General features: G+C 38.2%; 2 protein-coding genes across 2 annotated transcripts in view; one reads left to right on the forward strand and one right to left on the reverse strand.

Annotated features, from left to right (window-relative positions):
- The first annotated feature begins 493 nt into the window (after nucleotides 1-493).
- SUMO1 (small ubiquitin like modifier 1) lies at nucleotides 494-13,184 on the forward strand. The gene is made up of 5 exons (XM_070933240.1): nucleotides 494-773; nucleotides 3,890-3,964; nucleotides 7,363-7,440; nucleotides 7,630-7,701; nucleotides 11,255-13,184. The coding sequence occupies exons 1-5, from the start codon at nucleotides 762-764 to the stop codon at nucleotides 11,321-11,323; spliced, it is 306 nt and encodes a 101-aa protein (XP_070789341.1). The 5' UTR covers nucleotides 494-761; the 3' UTR covers nucleotides 11,324-13,184.
- Nucleotides 13,185-14,058: 874 nt separating this feature from the next.
- KIAA2012 (KIAA2012 ortholog) overlaps nucleotides 14,059-18,336 on the reverse strand; it is a 76,991-nt gene continuing 72,713 nt past the window's right edge. The window contains exons 21-22 of the mRNA XM_070956810.1: nucleotides 15,594-15,813; nucleotides 14,059-14,337 (exon numbers count right to left, since the gene is read on the reverse strand). Of these exons, the coding sequence (XP_070812911.1) occupies nucleotides 14,193-14,337; nucleotides 15,594-15,813 (365 nt within the window). The 3' untranslated portion in view covers nucleotides 14,059-14,192. The remainder of the gene's footprint in view (nucleotides 14,338-15,593; nucleotides 15,814-18,336) is intronic.

An 18,336-nucleotide genomic window follows, 5' to 3' on the forward strand; every position in this document is an offset into this window, starting at 1 on the left:
TAGCAGACATGCAAGCTGTGGTAACATTATCTGAGACAGGCTGCGTTGCTCCATAATTTTTTCGGGTTTCCATATTAATGTATGCAAATATCACAATAAATTCGTGTCTTTTTTTGCAACTCATGTTTTGTCAATGAACACTCTTATCATCTGCCGTCCAATCCATGTGGGTTGTATCACCCCTCTTTTGTGACCTGGTTATGGTTGAAATATAGGTAGATGGTTCCTCATCGAAGCCCGCGTAGCCGCCACCTCTCTCTACCTGGGCACAAGATGGAGGAAAAAGTAAATCGGTGGCTGATCTTTTTCAGCAAAGTTGGAAAATACGCCGCTTTCCGTCTTCCAACCTCGCTACCATTAGGAAGGACAGCGTGCAACCTCGGAGGAAAGAGATGAGCGATGCAACGCGGAAAGGCTGCAAGGCGTAACCACCCCTCTGCTCCTAGGAAGCCGTGCGCAAAGCCGGAGCAGCAACTAAGTTGCGACTGTCGTGAAAGCTGCAAAGACCGGGCTGCGAGCGGCTCTGGAACTCGCGCAAAACTGTCCGCGGAGTCCCTGGGCGGGGGCGGAGCAGAGTTGCACTGCGCTTCTTCGGTGGGCTGTGCCTGGAGAGCGGGAAGTGAGCTCAGGCGCAGAGGAAATCCCGCCTGCCCGCGCCCGGCCTGTGTGTTGTGCTCTCCGTGTTGGCGACGCCGAGAGCGAGATCGGCGAGGCGCTTCTCCGGGGGTGGCGGAGGGGCCGGCTGCGTCTGCGAGGGAGACATGTCGGATCAGGTGGGAGGCTCGCGCTGGGCAGGAAGCAGCTCGCAGTCGGCCGCCCCAACCGCCCCGCTGAAAGGCGCCCGGGCAGCCCGCAGGCGGCCAGATGGGGCCACAAGAAGCCGGGTCCCCTCGGCCGGAGGGGCTTACAGGCATGGGACACCCCGCTCCCCTCGGCGAACCTAGGCCGGCTTGGCCTCTCCGCATCCGTTTCGTGCCCCGCGTTTAGCCTTCCTAACGTGCTTCCGGGCCATGAAAATAGAATCGCCCCGATCCCCCCGCGGTAGAGATCGGAGTTGGCTCCTATGTAGGAAGCCCATCGGGAGAAATAACAAAAGGCCAAAGTTTATGTTTGGGCTCCTTTTTGTCTCTTTCCCCCCTCCGCGACCCCGCTTCTCGTTCGATGCGGCTTTCATTCCAGTCTTGACTTTCAGAAAAGGGGGCGAAATTTCTTTAGAAACGACCACGATGATCGTAAAGGAATCATTGTTGTGAGATGTTCTGCAAGGCTGCTGCTTGCACCGGGAACATCAAGACTTGTTCACCCGACCTGACATTTCCTGTTTCGTTTACTCGAAGCATGTTTTGGCAGGGTAGCCTTTTTTTAATTGCATAAATTTTGACATTAGTTGAACAAAAATCACACTAGAACAAAGATACGGCAACATAGCCTTTTTGTTGCATTTGTATGGCATACTAGAAGAGAAATCCATGCAGTGGCCAGACGGAGTAAAAACCGCTCTCTTTAGCCATTAATTCAAACGGAATTAGAAATTAAATGTAATGGCCCAGTTTTATCATGGGACTGTCTTAATAATATTAGCTTATACCTATTATGAGTCTTTGCTTCATGGGGCCCTTTTCAGCCAGTGTGAGCAGGAATTTACAAAAGGTTGCTTTCAGTTTCACTTCCATGCAATTAATTGAGGATTGTGGATTATTTTAAGAACAATATAGTGGCAAGGTCAATTGGTAATCTGTGTTTTAAAATTGTCTTGCTTCAGGAAATAGTAATTGGAAAGTGTTAAATATAGTAGGGCAAACTTCCAGTCTCCTTGCAAGCAAATGGAGATTCAACATGGACCCAGGGCTCATTCATATAATGCTATCATAAAGTGTTATATTTGAGCAGTTGGACTGTTTTATGAATTTGCATAGGGAATCCCTATCTTTTAAAGTGGGGAAGAAATTGGGCTGTTAATTTTTTTAAAAAAACTATTGTCTCTAAATATTTAAACCAGTGATGATATTACCCCAGTGCCATGAAGTCGGTAATCCTGCATTTCAGATTTTCTTCAGTATCAAAAGGAAATAGTACTGGTTATATTTTTATGCTGCTGCTGCTGCTACTGATGATGATGATGATTATTATTATTATTTTCTGCTTTGTATAACTTTGTTAATTTACATTCATAGTCAAAGAAAAAGGCACCAAATACTGTCCTCACATGTTTTCTATAGGGTTCCAGAGCACTAAATACTAGAGAACCTTGAAGTCAGTTAAGATTTAGAACTGCCCTGTCCCATGATTTCATTGAAGTATTTCATGGAATTTTTTTTAGTTAGAACTTACAAGTTTCAAAATATATACTAAATAGGAATGAAATTGAATCAGTAAGAAGACCATTAAAAGCAATGTAAATAAATATCCTGTTCTGGTACTTTCTGAACTACAGTATATAAAATTGAAACTTAGAGGTCAGACTCTCCTCTTCAGAGAAGCAAAAGGAGATTTACATTTAATTAGGCACTACCAATAGATTGTTTTCCCTGTGAATAAGTAGACTAGGTTCATTTTATGTATTTTTAGGTACTTGCACATTGTCTGCATCTAGATTGTGACTAACAGAAGCCTCTTATTCACTATTCATTGCAAAATAAGCTGTAATTTAACTATGTTCTGAAGTGAAGAAAGGCTAAGCTTGTTTATTTCTAGCTATATTTTATCTTGTGATTTGAATTAAAGGAGCAAATACAAGTAGTCCTTCACTTATGACCACAATTGAGCCCAAAATTTCTGTTGCTAAGCAAGGCAGTTAAGCAATTTGTGCCTCATTTTATTACCTTTTTTGCCATACTTGTTAAGCAAATCACTCCAGTTGTTAAATGAATCATGCGGTCATTAAGAGGAACCTGACTTCCCCCACTGATTTTGCTTGTGGAAGCTGGCTGGGAAGGTTATCAATTGTGATCACATGACACCAGGTCAGTGCAACTGTCATAAATACATGCCAGTTGCCAAACACCTAAATTTTGATCACATAACTATAGGGATGCTGCAAAGGTTGTAGCTATTGACAACTGGTCATAACTCACTTTGACCTCAACTTACAACAATTCATTTAGTGACTGTTCAAAGTTAATACAGCAATGAAAACAGAGACTTAAGACTTTTTCACAATACTGTTGCAACAACCCCATGGTCACAAGATCAAAATTCAGATGCTTGGCAAATAGTTCATATTTATGATAGTTACACTGTTCCGAGGTCATGTGATCACCTTTGTCACCTTTTGACAAGCAAAATCTATGGATAAGCCAGATTCATTTAACAACTCTGGCAAGAATTTTGTCCCATTTTGTGAAACAGGACAATATTCATTTAACAATTCTCTCACTTAGCAACAGAAATTTTGGGCTCAGTTGTGATTGTAAATCTAGGACTGACTACCTGTAATCATTTCTTAGATTTTGAAGATTGGACCAAGCACCCAGACAGCTATAATTTTGCCCATTGAGAGTGATTTTTCTTCTCAGTTTCGTAACTACATTGATTATCATATAGTATTAAAATTGGAATTTAGAGCCTTTTTTGAAGCTCTGAATTGATGCTTTATCAAAAAATATAATCAAGTATAAAATGAATGAAATTAGAATTCTAAAAATTGGGAATTGTTTAGTACTTTGTAGCATCTTAGTTGTAACTTTAACAGATGCTTTATATTTTTATTAATGAAGCTAGACATGTTGAGTTTATTTTATGTTCTTCCTCTCCCTCTAATCTTGTCTGAGGAGGACAAAAGAGCTAGAGGAAATTCCAAAAAAATCTTATTATGAACTAATTCACTGTTAATATGCAAAAAAGAGAAGCATGAAAAGAATATTCTCATAGTTACCATTTTTTATTGCAGGAAGCCAAACCTTCAGCAGAGGATTTGGGTGATAAAAAAGAGGGAGAATATATTAAACTTAAGGTCATCGGGCAGGTAAGTTCTAATGTATTCTAGTTAACATTTATCCTTCCTAAATTTATAGGTATAATCATATAGATCAGCGGTTCTCAACCTGGGGGTCGCAACCCCTTTGGGGGGTCGAACGGCCATTTCACAGGGGTCGCCAAAGCCCTCTCTCGCCCCCCCCCACGCCTTCACTCACCCTCACTCTCTGCTCTGTTGGATCGCCGGCCGTTTGTTTACCCCACCCACTCCCAATCTATTGCTGCCTCCGATGGCTAGAGGAAAAAAAAAAACTGTTTAAATTCTTGCCGCGGGCTTCAAAGGGCTGCCCTATAGCCAGTGATGCAGCTGAACCGTTTGTTAAATTGCTGGCTTGCCCCGCCCTTCCGCACCACTATTTATTGCCAATCAATAGTGGTGGGCGAGGGGCGGGGGAGCCAGCAATTTAACAAATGGTTCGGTGTTTTTTTGTAATTTTATTGACCCCCGGAGCTTCAGCATAGGCTAATTAGCCCTTGCTTAGATCGGCTCCCGACCCTCAGCTCATTTGCTCTCAGCTGTTTTGCTCAGAGCTCTCCTCCTTGCTTGGAAAGAGTGCAGTTTTTTTTCCCCTAGCTATACTGAAAAACGAAAGAGAAAGTAAAGCAGGCTGTTGGCTTTGCACATTGGAAAATTAGGCAGGCAGATTTCTTCTCTTTTTCCTCACCAAAAAAGGTAGGTGCAAAAAATGAGAAATTGAGGGACAAAGAGGAGATTTTAAAACACAAAAGAAAAAAAGCTCTATTTAACTAAGGAATTGTAATAATTGAGATACTATTAATTGTATATTGTGTTGAAAGCAGAAATGGTTAAGTTGTGGTTTGGAGGAATATATGGGGGAAATTATTTGGTTTATTATTATTGGTAAATATAATTAATTGATTTGTAAGAAATTGGATTGCATGGAAATAATTGGAATATTCATGTTCATATTGATTAATATACAAAAAAGGTAGTTATATAACTAATTGATTTATATTAAAATGTTGAATTCATATTAAACAACTGTAATATTACATAATTAACCAATGTGAGGATGGATATAAAAATAGATGACAATGGGAAGGGGTATAATATAGAATAGAAGGGAAAAATTGAATTTGATTAAGGTTAGAGATGAGGATGAAGGGTAATATTGGTTTTTTACAAAAATAGATGAATAAATATGGCAAAAAGGAAATATAGAAATTGTAAATTTAATTGAAATGACTAAACACTGTTTAAATTTATGAACTGGCCAAATACTCTGTTCAAAGAAAATACATTGTATGTTTGTATGTGTGTTTCTAATTATTGTTATTTATTCATATTTGTTCTCTTTTATTCTTTAAAGTTTAACAATTCATTCTTTATCTTAATATCTTTATATTTGTTTGGGGTTAGCTTTCTTCCCTTTCATCTTTTTTATTGTACAGCAATCTTTCTCCTCAAACCTACCACCTCTCTCTTTTCTTTCCTTCTTACTTTCTCTTCCTCACCCTCTTCTTCTCCTCCCTACTTCCTCTTCCTTTCTCCTTCTCCTCCTCTCTTCCTCCCTCTCTTACCCTCACTTCTACTCTAATTTCCCTTCCCTTCCTTCATCCCTCTCTATTGCTATATACTTTTATGCATATGGACTACTCAGAGGGCTGAAAAAGTTATTTCTGACTGGTCCTCGCACTTTTGACCAGTCTTCGAACTTACGACTGTCCTCACATTTTACGTTTTTGCCCTATCTTGTCACCATGGTGAAGAGAAGCAGTTGTGAAATGAGTGACACATTGTTAAGAATGCTACAATGGGCATAAATGATGACCAGTCATAAGTGCGAAGACCAGTCAAAAGTGCGAGGACCTGTCAGAAATCACTTTTTTCAGCCCTCTGGCTAGTCCTTTTGTGCATATGGACTACTCAGAGGGCTGAAAAAGTTATTTTTGACTGGTCCTCGCACTTTTGACCAGTCCTCGAACTTACGACTGTCCTCACATTTTACGTTTTTGCCCTATCTTGTCACCATGGTGAAGAGAAGCAGTTGTGAAATGAGTGACACGGTTGTTAAGAATGCTGCACGGGCATAAATGTGAGGATGGTCATAAGTGTGAGGACCAGTCAAAAGTGCGAGGACCTGTCAGAAATGACTTTTTTCAGCCCTCTGAGTAGTCCCTATACACATAGCCATGGCCACCTGGTCACATGACCAGCTAGCCACACCCACCCAGTCACATAACCTCCAAGCCACGCCCACAAAATAAGCCACGCCCACAGAACCGGTAGTAAAAAAAATTTAGAACCCACCCCTGGTTGGGGGTCACCACAACATGAGGAACTGTATTAAAGGGTCGCGGCATTAGGAAGGTTGAGAACCACTGATATAGATAGAGTTATACAGTACATGAGTTTTTTTTCTTTCTAATACTTTCCTGCAAGTACAGGGTCTGCCTTTTTTTGTCTTCTAAAATATGTTTTAATGTAGTACTGTATATATGTAGACTAGTAAATAGTGTTTGTATTTTGTAAACATAAGTATTCTTGCATAAGAGGACTCTACAAAAATTTCTTAACAGTCCTATCATAATCAGGAGTCTGATTTTGTATTAAATTTGAGCTTTCCTGGAATAATCAAGTTATAAATTCTAGAAGCAAAAACAGATGTAGCCATTCTTCTATGCATGCTTCTAAAGTAGACTTTGAAAAATAAACAGGTTGATGAATAAGAATCAATGTGTTAAGAGTTTTTATGTTTTAAAATCACAAAAAAGTTTCCTATAATAGGATATTTGAAAAATTTTGAGCTTTGTTGCAAACTCGGAACAAAATGTTATTGTGTACTTCATAATTTGTTTTATTTTTAACATTGTTTTTATAATGGAAGATTATACTTAGAAGTTTATATTTCAGCATGGATTCAATGGTAATAAAGAATCTGACAGTAAAAATCTATTACATTTACTTACCAAATCTATATTAAGTTACTTACTTACACTTTACCTACAGAAAAGTTTTTATTAAAATATTTTTATTAATAAGTAAGAATCAACAATTAAACCTTGCTTTCAGGCAGATTTCAGTCTGTCTTTTATGTCCAAAATGGTTCTTGATCGCTGAGCCCATGTTTAAAAGGTTTCTTATTCCTAACCCTATTGCAAGCTAGTGGCAGTAGGGATGTAATCTCTTTTATTGGAAAATGATTTCCCTAAATCTCTTATGTGTGGAAGAATTTAAGAAAAAGCAAATTGTGAGATGTAAGAAAGCTTGAAACTCAAGTGTGGAATGACACATTCTGTTATATTTCAAGCATAGTTAAGGAATTTAAGGAAAAAGTATTGGATCCAAGCTCAAAACATTTTATATATCTATAATAAGTGCCATTTTAATACTATGTAGAATTATATTTTGTGTTCAATTTGCAGGACAGCAGTGAAATTCACTTCAAGGTGAAAATGACAACGCATCTAAAGAAACTTAAAGAATCATACTGTCAGAGACAGGTTTGTGACTTGAAGTTTTCCTTGCTCACATGATGTTAAATATAAATTGTTCAATTTTATGTTCCTCTGCACCTGACCGAATGTATTACTACATAATTCAAAAATTAAAATAAAGAAATGGATGGTAGACAGTATCTGGGTTTTTGTTCAATCAGTTTAAATTGACTTTCTCCATTTCTCTTTGTTTAGGGAGTCCCAATGAATTCACTCAGGTTCCTCTTTGAGGGTCAGAGAATTACTGATAATCATACTCCAAAAGAGGTAAGTATTCTTGGAGATCAATTCCTAGTACTGTTTGTAGTTATTTCAGTATTTTATACCTTTTTGGCAATAGCTATTCAAAGAAGTTAGATTGACCCAAAACAAGCAAACAATCCAAACCTGGTTATTTAAGAGTAGAAATGAATTTATTTAACAAAGTGAATTTCCATTTTAAATTACCATATTTTTTTATGTATAAGACACATTTCCCCGCTCCCCAAAAAAGTGGGTGGAAATTTCTGTGCGTCTTATACAGCAAATGTTTGTGAAGCCCCGCCCTCCTGCTGGCCCCCACCCGCTGGCCTCTGCCTCCCAGCAATTTACCTCCTTGAAGCAAACAGCCTGGTCAGCTTCAGCACAGCCTGATTTAGAACAAGCAGCTGATTGGCGGTTGGATTGGCCTCCTAGAACAGTGGTCCCCAACCTTTTTATCGCCGCAGACCAATCAGCCTTTGATAATTTTACCGTGGCCCGCTGAGCGCGCGCAGGGGTGGGGGCTTTGGGCCACACGTGCGTACCTGCACAGGGCTCTCTTCCCTGGAGCCTTTGCGCACGGCCCAGGAGCCTTTGCGCTGCAGCGTTCATGTCCCCCGGCCGCTGCGCGGCCCGGTGCCAGGTACTCCACGGCCCGGGACCGGTCCGCGGACCGGGGGTTGGGGACCACTGTCCTAGAATACCGCCTATCAACTGTTCCAGGCTGCAGAGATTGCCACCGCCCATCGCCGCTGCCACCTATCACCGTCTCTGCGCGCCCCATTTTTGACCTCCATGCATTCTGTTTTTGGGCTGTTCCAGGTGGCGGGGATAGGCGGTGGTAACGAAACAGGATGCGCATAGGCCAAAAATGGCACATGCGGAGGCCAAAAATTGGTGATAGGTGGCAGCAGCGATGAGTGGCGACGGGCGGTGGCAATCCCTGAAGCCTGGAACAGCTGATAGGCAGTATTCCGGGAGGCCAATCCAACCGCCAATCAGCTGCTTGTTCTAAATCAGACTACTGAAACTGACCAGGCTGTTTGCTGCAAGGAGGTAAATTGCGGAGAGACAGAGACAGAGTTTCCCCCCATTGTTTTCTTCCCCAAAAGCTAGGTGCATCTTATAGTCCAAAAATTATGCTATATTACTGAATTGAACAAAGCTTGAAGAAACCTGGGGTGGACATTTGCTTTGAAGAATTGTCAGCACTTTTCAGTTATTGCAGTACAAAACAAAATTCTGCATATTTATTATTTATAAACATCTATCTTTTGTACCAAGTTCTTAATTGTTACATCTTAAGCTTCTAGAAAAATTAAATTAGATTCTGGATGTCTCCTATCTCATATAAATGTATTAAAGAGTTTGTACTACACAAAAAATATTCAAGACATGTTTTCTTGAAAAGCAACTCCTACTTCCCATATGTCCAAATGTGAACTATGCTTTAATGTCCTCATGTTTGACAAGGTTCTCCAGAATTGTTCAAAAACATTTGACTGGATAGTGTTAATCTATAAAACATACAATTTCATTTTCTGGCAAACAAAAATAATTGATACTGATTCACTGATTTAAAAAAATTCTAAAGTTCCCTTGATATACAGTTTTAGATATCTATTGTACATGTATTTCCTTTGGCACAAAGTTAGAATATCTAGTCATTTTTCATCTGTATGTATATTAGAATGTAGAATGGTGAATAAATTTTGATTAAATTTACAGAAATGAATGTTGCCTGAAAGGGCACATTCTGAAGGTTAAATTGTGGCTCTGAAATTGTTTTGTATGACCCAAATGGATTCAAATAAATAAAAATTATGTCCCATTATATTATAGAACTTATTTTCAAGTAGGTTAGTTAAAACCTTTTTACAGTTAATACAGTTCAATACAGTTCTGTTTGAATTGTAAATTAAAGCTTGTATGTGTAATTCATGTTTTGCTTTTGCTGATTCATGACGAAATAAAATATATCACTTTCCAGAAAATGAGGTCCAGATATTTTAAAAGTAGCAAAGTGCTATTAAGAAGCCTTTCTTGCAGGTGCAGTCCATGTGATTATTACTATGACAGTTCTGTTGAATCTCTTGTAAAGGGCTTTATCAGTAACTTATAAAAGTTAATCCTAGATTTTTTAAAATATATTTTCTAAAAACTGAACAATTTTAAATGTTACCTGAATTAAGTGAAACAGCAGAATAACATTTGCATTTTATAAACTGATTTTAAAATGTATCCATTAAATTCGTAAGTGCTGGTTTTTCTTTCAAGAAAAAAAAAATCCTCCAGGAGTTAGGGAAACAAATTGAGGAGAAATGCATTGGTCTTTGAAAATTGGAAGGCAGGGCACATGAAAATTTATCTGTTTTCTTTCATATTTGGAATTTTGGATTCAACCTGTGTTCCCCTAAAATATATTTAAAATTGGTATCACAACATATTTTGGATTATTTTATTAGGTAAATAATATAATTCAGTTTTGGGGATTTGAGTATATATGAACAATATGCATTGCTTGCTAGTTGACAGTGAGTAGTCAACTTTAGTGATTTAACCTACTAAGGAGGCTCAAACCTGGCTAGTATATGAAAGGGGAATCTTCAGAAAATGTACAGCTGTAGGCAAGACAGGACAGTTAAAAAAACTTCCTAGAAGATAGCAGTGGTAAACCATTTTGTTGCTATAAAAACAATGAAGTTCCCAGGAAATTGTAACTCTTATTAAATGTTTGTTCAGCATTTCTATCACTTAGAGAAGAACTTCCAGTTCCAATTACTGTTCTTGAGAGGACTATCTGTATACATAAAAACTGATAATACTAAAAAATTGACAAGGCACTAAAATGTTAGCTGCTGTTCCTGGAGTTACCACCTTGCATCTTTCCTACATTATCCACAAAGCTCATGAGAACGACCGTTTATTTCATTCTATAACTATTTATTAAATTTATTTGCCATCCATCTCAAGTGTGTGATTCTAGGTGACTAAGAATTAAAAAAAAGAAAATGATTACCCAAGCTCTGCAAAATATTTATAATCTATACAATTATTTATTTATTTTAAAATGTATATGATAATCCATTTTAACCAAGCTCATAACTATACTATCATATAGTTATGATGGTATAGTTATAAATAGCACTGCATTTCACAGAAGTCAATAACTTCTTCTTCTCTTATGCATGGAGAAAGTGAAACAGATCTATAGCTTATATAAACAGTTTGATAATTACCTTACTATTGTGCAGAAGACTATAGTAAGATAATTTACTAAGAGTAAGTTACCAATATGTATGGGAATATTATTTTAATTTAAAATTAGGGCTTAAGTCATGCTTTGTGGTATAAGATTTTTAATGAATGTGTATTGTGGCATATTTATATTTTTAAATAAAGTTTTAGTAAACCCGATACCTGCTGAGAATCTCTTTATATAAGCACTGTTTACTTATTTGTCAACTCTGCTGCTAGATTTTTCTGCAGAAAATCCACAAAATCAATGTGCATGGTGAGCATCCAATATGGCTGTATATTTTGGATTTTTAAAAATAAAATTGTGATTCTTATTTTACAGCTTGGAATGGAAGAAGAAGATGTGATTGAGGTTTATCAGGAACAGACAGGAGGCCATTCAACAATTTAGAATGTTTGTTTTTTTCCCCTTTCCCTTTATCCTTTTTTATTTTTAAATAATAGTTCTTTTGTAATGTGGTATATAACACTGAATTAAAACCAACACCACATTCCTATGTTTTAAATATTATTTCCAGTTGTCTGTTTTGAATTCTTGTGCTCATTATACACTGTCATTGTGTCAGACTTTTGTGATCCTACTGCAGTTGTACTTCCCAATTTTTCCCGTTTCCTCTTTAGAAAAGCAACTGTCTACACATGCAGTTACATGCTGGCAAGGGTCATGAATCCAAGCCTTGACTATTTGGCAGTGGGCAGAGGTTTCTACTATTGACGTTGGCCTGAAATTTAGGTGTGTGACTTTTATTTGTGGATTTTAAGAGAAGAAGATACAGAAACTTTTTGAAATATAAACAGGAGGATTGTGTCCTAATATTAAGAAGAGTTTTCTGTAGATTTTACTGAGAAGTATCCAAATACTGATGGCAAAAATGTAGTTTCTTTATGGTAACATTATCTTTGAAATGGCTTCACTGAAGATAACATGGAAATTGTTTGGGGTTTTGTCAACAGAAGATCCTAGGAAAGTTCTAATTAATGTACACCTTCATGCAACAAGAGTAATGATTTTTATGTTGTACCTTTTATGTTTGCCTGGAATGTGGTTTTTCAATGGACATAGATTGTATTGGCTTCCCTTTAAATAAATAAGAGGAAACAAATTCATAAACCTTTGCATTTTCTTTTAAGACATAAATTTGGAAGATTATTTTAAAAGCTAGTGAAGAATATTTAAAGAAGATAATTTTTTTATCGATGCTGGAGGATGTTACACAGGAAAAAGATTGATTCACCTTTGAGAATTGAACACTTTCCCTGCTGCTTGCTCTCAGTATATAAGTAGAAATCAAGAATTTATCTTTAACTGGGAGTTGTATTTTGTAGTGTGTAGCTCTGGAACTCTGAAAATTAATGGTAAATGAAGAATAAATATGGAAAAAATAAAAATGTTATCCAAACACCTTCATTGGTGTTTAAAAAACAGGGATGTATATTGGGACTCAAATTAGATATGAATAAGTCCTAACCTATTGATTTCAATACAAGTTAACTCTACCTTGTAATCTATATTGGGTCATGGATAACCTAGGTACTTTGCAGAGTTACATGCATCCCATATGCGTGCACTACCGGTATTAGTGTGATAAAGGTTAGAGACACTGAAAAAGCACCGATCTAAAATCAGTATCCTCACTTTTTAGAATTCAAGAGTTTTTCTTTTGACTTCAATCGGTTCAGGATTGAAGACCTGGCATTAAATCCTGTTTGTATAGAGAAGTAAACTAGTTGATTTTTCAGACAGCTCCCATTGGCAATCTTAGAGTGTAAGTACCTCTGAAAATAAGTTAATTTTCTGGAAATAAATTATTTGTGTTTGGAAGTTATGTGAAATAGTGTTCTGGAATGAGGCCTGATCAACAAAACCTTTTTTTTCCTAAGTGATTGTCTAATTCAAAATGTTCTATCTTCATATCTCTTTTAGCCAATTGCAGAACTGTCAGAAAACCTGTCAATGCTAGAAAGATTCTTTAGCTCAGGTTTGCAATATTGATGGCAGGGCTAGAAATGCTGCTCTACCTCGGGTTTATTTTTGTTGCCAGGGGAAAGGGAAAGGTCAGAAATTAAGACTGCAATGTTCTTAAGCATTCTTTAACAAACCATTTAATTGTATTTAATTTTCAGGCACTTAACTGTAAAGTGTTAAATGGATCTTCTCCAATGCTTGTAGTTTCCATGTCCCACTTCTGATGCCTTTTTGTACGCATGCCAAACTTTTTTTAAAAATTAAAACTTGTTTTCAAAAATCAAAATCTGGACTTAAGTGTTATCCATATCTTTAGCATTAAACATCTGAATGAAGTCAGTGGGAAAGATTTGTAACTTGATCCTTGTAACATGATTATTTGTCCCTTACACTGCAGTTCCTCCTAGAGGGCGGGCAGCAATTTGCAAGAGAAAAGTTTTAAATGTCTACAATAAAACGCATAATTACTAAAGAATAAACACTTAAAAATAAGACTCCTTTTTTTAAAAAATAAAAGTAATAGCATAATTAGTCTGAAAGAAAATTTGGGGTCCAGCTGAACTTGCTTTAGAACTTCTGCAGCTGAGAATTCCTTACACCTGAGCAGTACATTACACCAAACCAATTTCTAGGACCATAAAAATTCATTCACAGTGAAAACACAAAACACTGCAGAAATGAGAATATGAATCATGCTCTTAGGTTGTCTCTTAAATAGAAATCCTAAGGTCCCTATTTCTGGAGATCACCTTGCTATTTCAAACGTGTTATTCGTCAGGAACATCTATATTTCTATTTTACAAAATAAAAATATAGTTCATATCTTAAATTTAATCTCGAGATTCATAACCTAAAAAACAGTCTCTTACGCCTTAGGATTTTTCAAAGGAAAAAGCCTACTTGTAGCCTAAAAAAGAAGTAGCTAGAAGGATAGAGAAAAAATAATTTAGCAAGTTTAGAGATGAAACTGCATAGGAACCAATCAAAAGCAGGACCCACAGATGGCATTTACTACGACCCATCAACTGTGGTTGGGTCAGTGTTAAAGGAAGCTCAGCATGTTTGCAATAACAGCAAATAGATTATATTTACATATATCCACACACATCCAAGTATGGGTTAAAAATTATTTAGAACATTGTCTAGATATGTCAGTACTTAGAGATCAGACAAAATTTGGAGAAAAGCACTTAGTAGTTTTACATTTTACTTCTTAGTCTGTTGGAAAACTTGTCAGAATGCAAGTTTGCTTTTATCAAACTACCCAAACAGATATTTGGGCATGGCTAGGACTTTAATCATCTTCTGTTGTAAAAAAAGGACGCTGGAAGTAGGAATAAACCCACGGACGCGAAATATCCTGTCTTCGATCCAGTCCACAGGCTTCTACAAGTAATTGATACTGAAATTGTTGCTCCTTCTCCAGTTCTGCCATTTGTCTGGAACCAGATAAATTAATAAAAGAAAATCTGTAATTTTAACGAAATTATAGGGAACAGATATGGAAAGTTGAAGTGGGTTGAAAAGCAAAGGTCAGTCCCTAGCTTAGTGATGGCTAACTTTTTTGCCATTGCGTGCCAAAAGTGGGAGCGTGGGGGGGGGTTGTGCATGTGCCCATACCCATAATTCAATGTGCCCCCCCATGCATGCACGAGCGACCCCCTGGGCTCCCCCCACTTTTGGCAAGTGATAGCACGGTGGGCCCGGTAGACCCATTTTTCGCCCTCCCCAGGCTTCGAGAAAGCCTCTGGAGGCCAGAAATGGCCATTTGCTGATTTCTGGTGGGACCAGAAGTCCCGTTTTTTCGCCCTCCCCAACCTCCAGAGGCTTTCTAGGAGCCTGGGGAGGGCAAAAACGGGCCTTCCCCATCCCTCCAGAGGCCGGAAACGGCCTGTTTGCCAACTTCCGGTGGGCCTGGAAAGCCTGAAAATCAGATGCACGCGCCGGAGCTGAACTAGGGCAACGCTCGCGTGTCCACTGATATGGTCCGTGTGCCACCTGTGGCACGCGTGCCATAGGTTCGCCATCACGGCCCTGGCTGAACAAGGAAGACATAGGGCAAGGGACTTCTTATAACTCATCCCCTGTTGGGACACAGAGCAGAGCTTCCTCATGACACCTTCAGTTATGGGCAAACTAGTTTCAAACCGAGTCTTTCTTAAATCTTGATCTCAAGCAATATGCAGCATTAATGCAATAATCACCAATTTGTAACTTATAAAATAAGAATTATAGTATGTGTTCCACTAAAAATCCTTGCCATAGCATTTGGGAGCAGCTAAAAATTAAAATTTCACAGGTAACTCACTGCCATTAACATTAAGCATTAATACTGACCAATTGGCAAAATTGTATTGCTAATAAAAGCCACTCTTCCTTATCACAAACTGGAGGAGCATATTTACCGGTAAGGGGCGGAACACACTAGGATGAATAGTTATTGGATGCCTGGACATTTAAATGAAAGACATAGCTTAATGGGTGAGGTGAATATAATAATGTATTTACTGGATGCAGGAAGAGGTTCTAATCTAGAAATGTGACTCAGTTCACTTAGGCTAAGTCTAAGAGGAAGACTGAAGTTATCTGACATTAAGTTAGACTTCTGGTAGATCGAGTGCTATAACACCTGAAAACAGGCATCCTCCCATAATTCACTATTAAGAATGAATTTTTCCTAGGAAATTATGTATACCTTGAGAGTAATAACGCTTGCTTTCTTGCTTCTTCCAAGGCAACTCTAGCCTCTTCCTCAGCTCTTCTCCTTTTCTCCTCAGCCTCAAGCCTCATTTTCTCTTCCTCTTCTTTTTTCCTCTTCTCATATTCCAACCTTTGCTCCTCGGCCATTTCTGCTAGCTGTCGCCGTTCTTCCTCCAGCTGCACCTCTATTTCTTTCTGTCTGCGTTTTTCTGCTTCTAAGGAACAGAGAGCAAGTGAGCGAGCTAATAGCTATTTCTATTTCAGGAGAAATAAAGTAATTGAAGTGAAAAGATAGGAAAAGACTGTATTTAGGGGAAACTCAAGTGCATGATTAATTAGATTTATTGCAAAACATTTATATTTTTGCACTGTGGTGCACTGTGTGCTCTTGGGATAAAACAGGAGTGTGGTGAAGTGGAACCAAAATAAATCTCTAGTTCAGCGGTTCTCAACCTGGGGGTCACGACCCCTTTGGGGGTCGAACGACCATTTCACAGGGGTCGCCAAAGCCCTCTCTCGCCCCCCCCCCACGCCTTCACTCACCCTCACACTCTGCTCTGTTGGATCGCTGGCCGTTCGCTTACCCCGACCACTCCCAATCTATTGCTGCCTCCTGAGTCCCAGCTGATGGCTAGAGGAAAAAAAATGTTTAAATTCTTGCCGCGGGGCTTCAAAGGGCTGCCCTAGAGCCAGTGGTGCAGCCGAACTGTTTGTTAAATTGCTGGCTTGCCCCGCCCCTCCACACCACTATTTATTGCCAATAAATAGTGGTGGGCGAGGGGCAGGCGAGCCAGCAATTTAACAAATGGTTCGGTGTTTTTTTGTAATTTTATTGGCCCGCGGAGCTTCAGCATAGGCTAATTAGCCCTTGATTAGATCGGCTCCCGACTCTCAGCTGATTTGCTTTCAGCTGTTTTGCTAAGGGCTCTGCTGCTTGTTTGCAAAGAGTGCTGGAGCAATTTTTTTCCCCCTAGCTATGTTGAAAAACGAAACTGAAAGTAAAGAGGCTGTTGGCTTTGCTGTTACTGCAACGTTGGAAAATTAGGCAGGCAGATTTCTTTTCTTTTTCCTCACCAAAAAAGGTAGGTGCAAACAATGGGAAATTTAGGGAAAAAGAGGAGAGTTCAAGATTTTAAAACACAAAAGAAAAAAAGCTCTATTTAACTAGGGAATTGTAATAATTGAGATACTATTAATTGTATATTGTGTTGAAAGCAGAAATGGTTAAGTTGTGGTTTGGAGGAATATATGGGGGAAATTATTTGGTTTATTATTATTGGTAAATATAATTAATTGATTTGTAAGAAATTGGGTTGCATGGAAATAATTGGAATATTCATGTTCATATTGATTAATATACAAAAAAGGTAGTTATATAACTAATTGATTTATATTAAAATGTTGAATTTATATTAAACAACTGTAATATTACATAATTAACCAATGTGAGGATGGATATAAAAATAGATGACAATGGGAAGGGGTATAATATAGAATAGAAGGGAAAAATTGAATTTGATTAAGATTAGAGATGAGGATGAAGGGTAATATTGGTTTTTTTACAAAAATAGATGAGGAATAAATATGGCAAAAAGGAAATATAGAAATTGTAAATTTAATTGAAATGACTAAACACTGTTTAAATTTGTGAACCAGCCAAATACTCTGTTCAAAGTGTTGGAAGAAATCTTCTCGGTTCTGCTCCAAGTGGGGAAAAAGACACTGGAAACATGGAGACTGCTTGGAAAGATGGTTTAATGGTGCACAGGATCACATGGCTTGAGTTCATGAACAGAAAAAGGCAGATACAGTAAATCCTTGGGTTTTTATGCTCTCTCTGGCTCTGCATTTCTTGGGGCCCTGAAAGAGTATCCTAATCGGTTGTCAGACTCCCAGGGGGTGGGGGTCTTAGCTAGCCTTGCTGGCTGATGGTCACATGTGCTTCCCAGGTCACATGTGGTGAGTTTCTGCTGCTATTGTGTAGAGGGCTAATCCTATCTTTGTTGGATCTTTGGCAATTCCTACTATGGCTCTGCCTGAAGGAGGTAGATCTTTGTTATGTAGAATAGACTGGCCCAGGCCTTAATGGCCATTGTCAAAGGGTGGGGGCAGGAAGATGGGAACTGCTTCAATGCTTATCCCAGGGAAATATAATATTCTGCCTTTTTCATATTTCCTAAAATAATTCACTCTTCCAGGAAAGGGGTGGGTGCTAACTTCCTACAAAAGAAAATACATTGTATGTTTGTATGTGTGTTTCTAATTATTGTTATTTATTCATATTTGTTCTCTTTTATTCTTTAAAATTTAACAATTCATTCTTTATCTTAATATCTTTATATTTGTTTGGGGTTGGCTTTCTTCCCTTTCATCTTTTTTATTGTACAGCAATCTTTCTCCTCAAACCTACCACCTCTCTCTTTTCTTTCCTTCTTACTTTCTCTTCCTCACCCTCTTCTTCTCCTCCCTACTTCCTCTTCCTTTCTCCTTCTCCTCCTCTCTTCCTCCCTCTCTTACCCTCACTCCTACTCTAATTTCCCTTCCCTTCCTTCATCCCTCTCTATTGCTGTATCCTTTTATGCATATGGACTACTCAGAGGGTTGAAAAAGTTATTTCTGACTGGTCCTCGCACTTTTGACCAGTCCTCGAACTTACGACTGTCCTCACATTTTACGTTTTTGCCCTATCTTGTCACCATGGTGAAGAGAAGCAGTTGTGAAATGAGTGACACATTGTT

This window comes from Pituophis catenifer, unplaced genomic scaffold, assembly GCF_029215685.1.
Source record: "Pituophis catenifer annectens isolate HBS135680 unplaced genomic scaffold, rPitCat1.0.hap2 SCAF_1, whole genome shotgun sequence".
Taxonomy (NCBI): Eukaryota; Metazoa; Chordata; class Lepidosauria; order Squamata; family Colubridae; genus Pituophis; species Pituophis catenifer.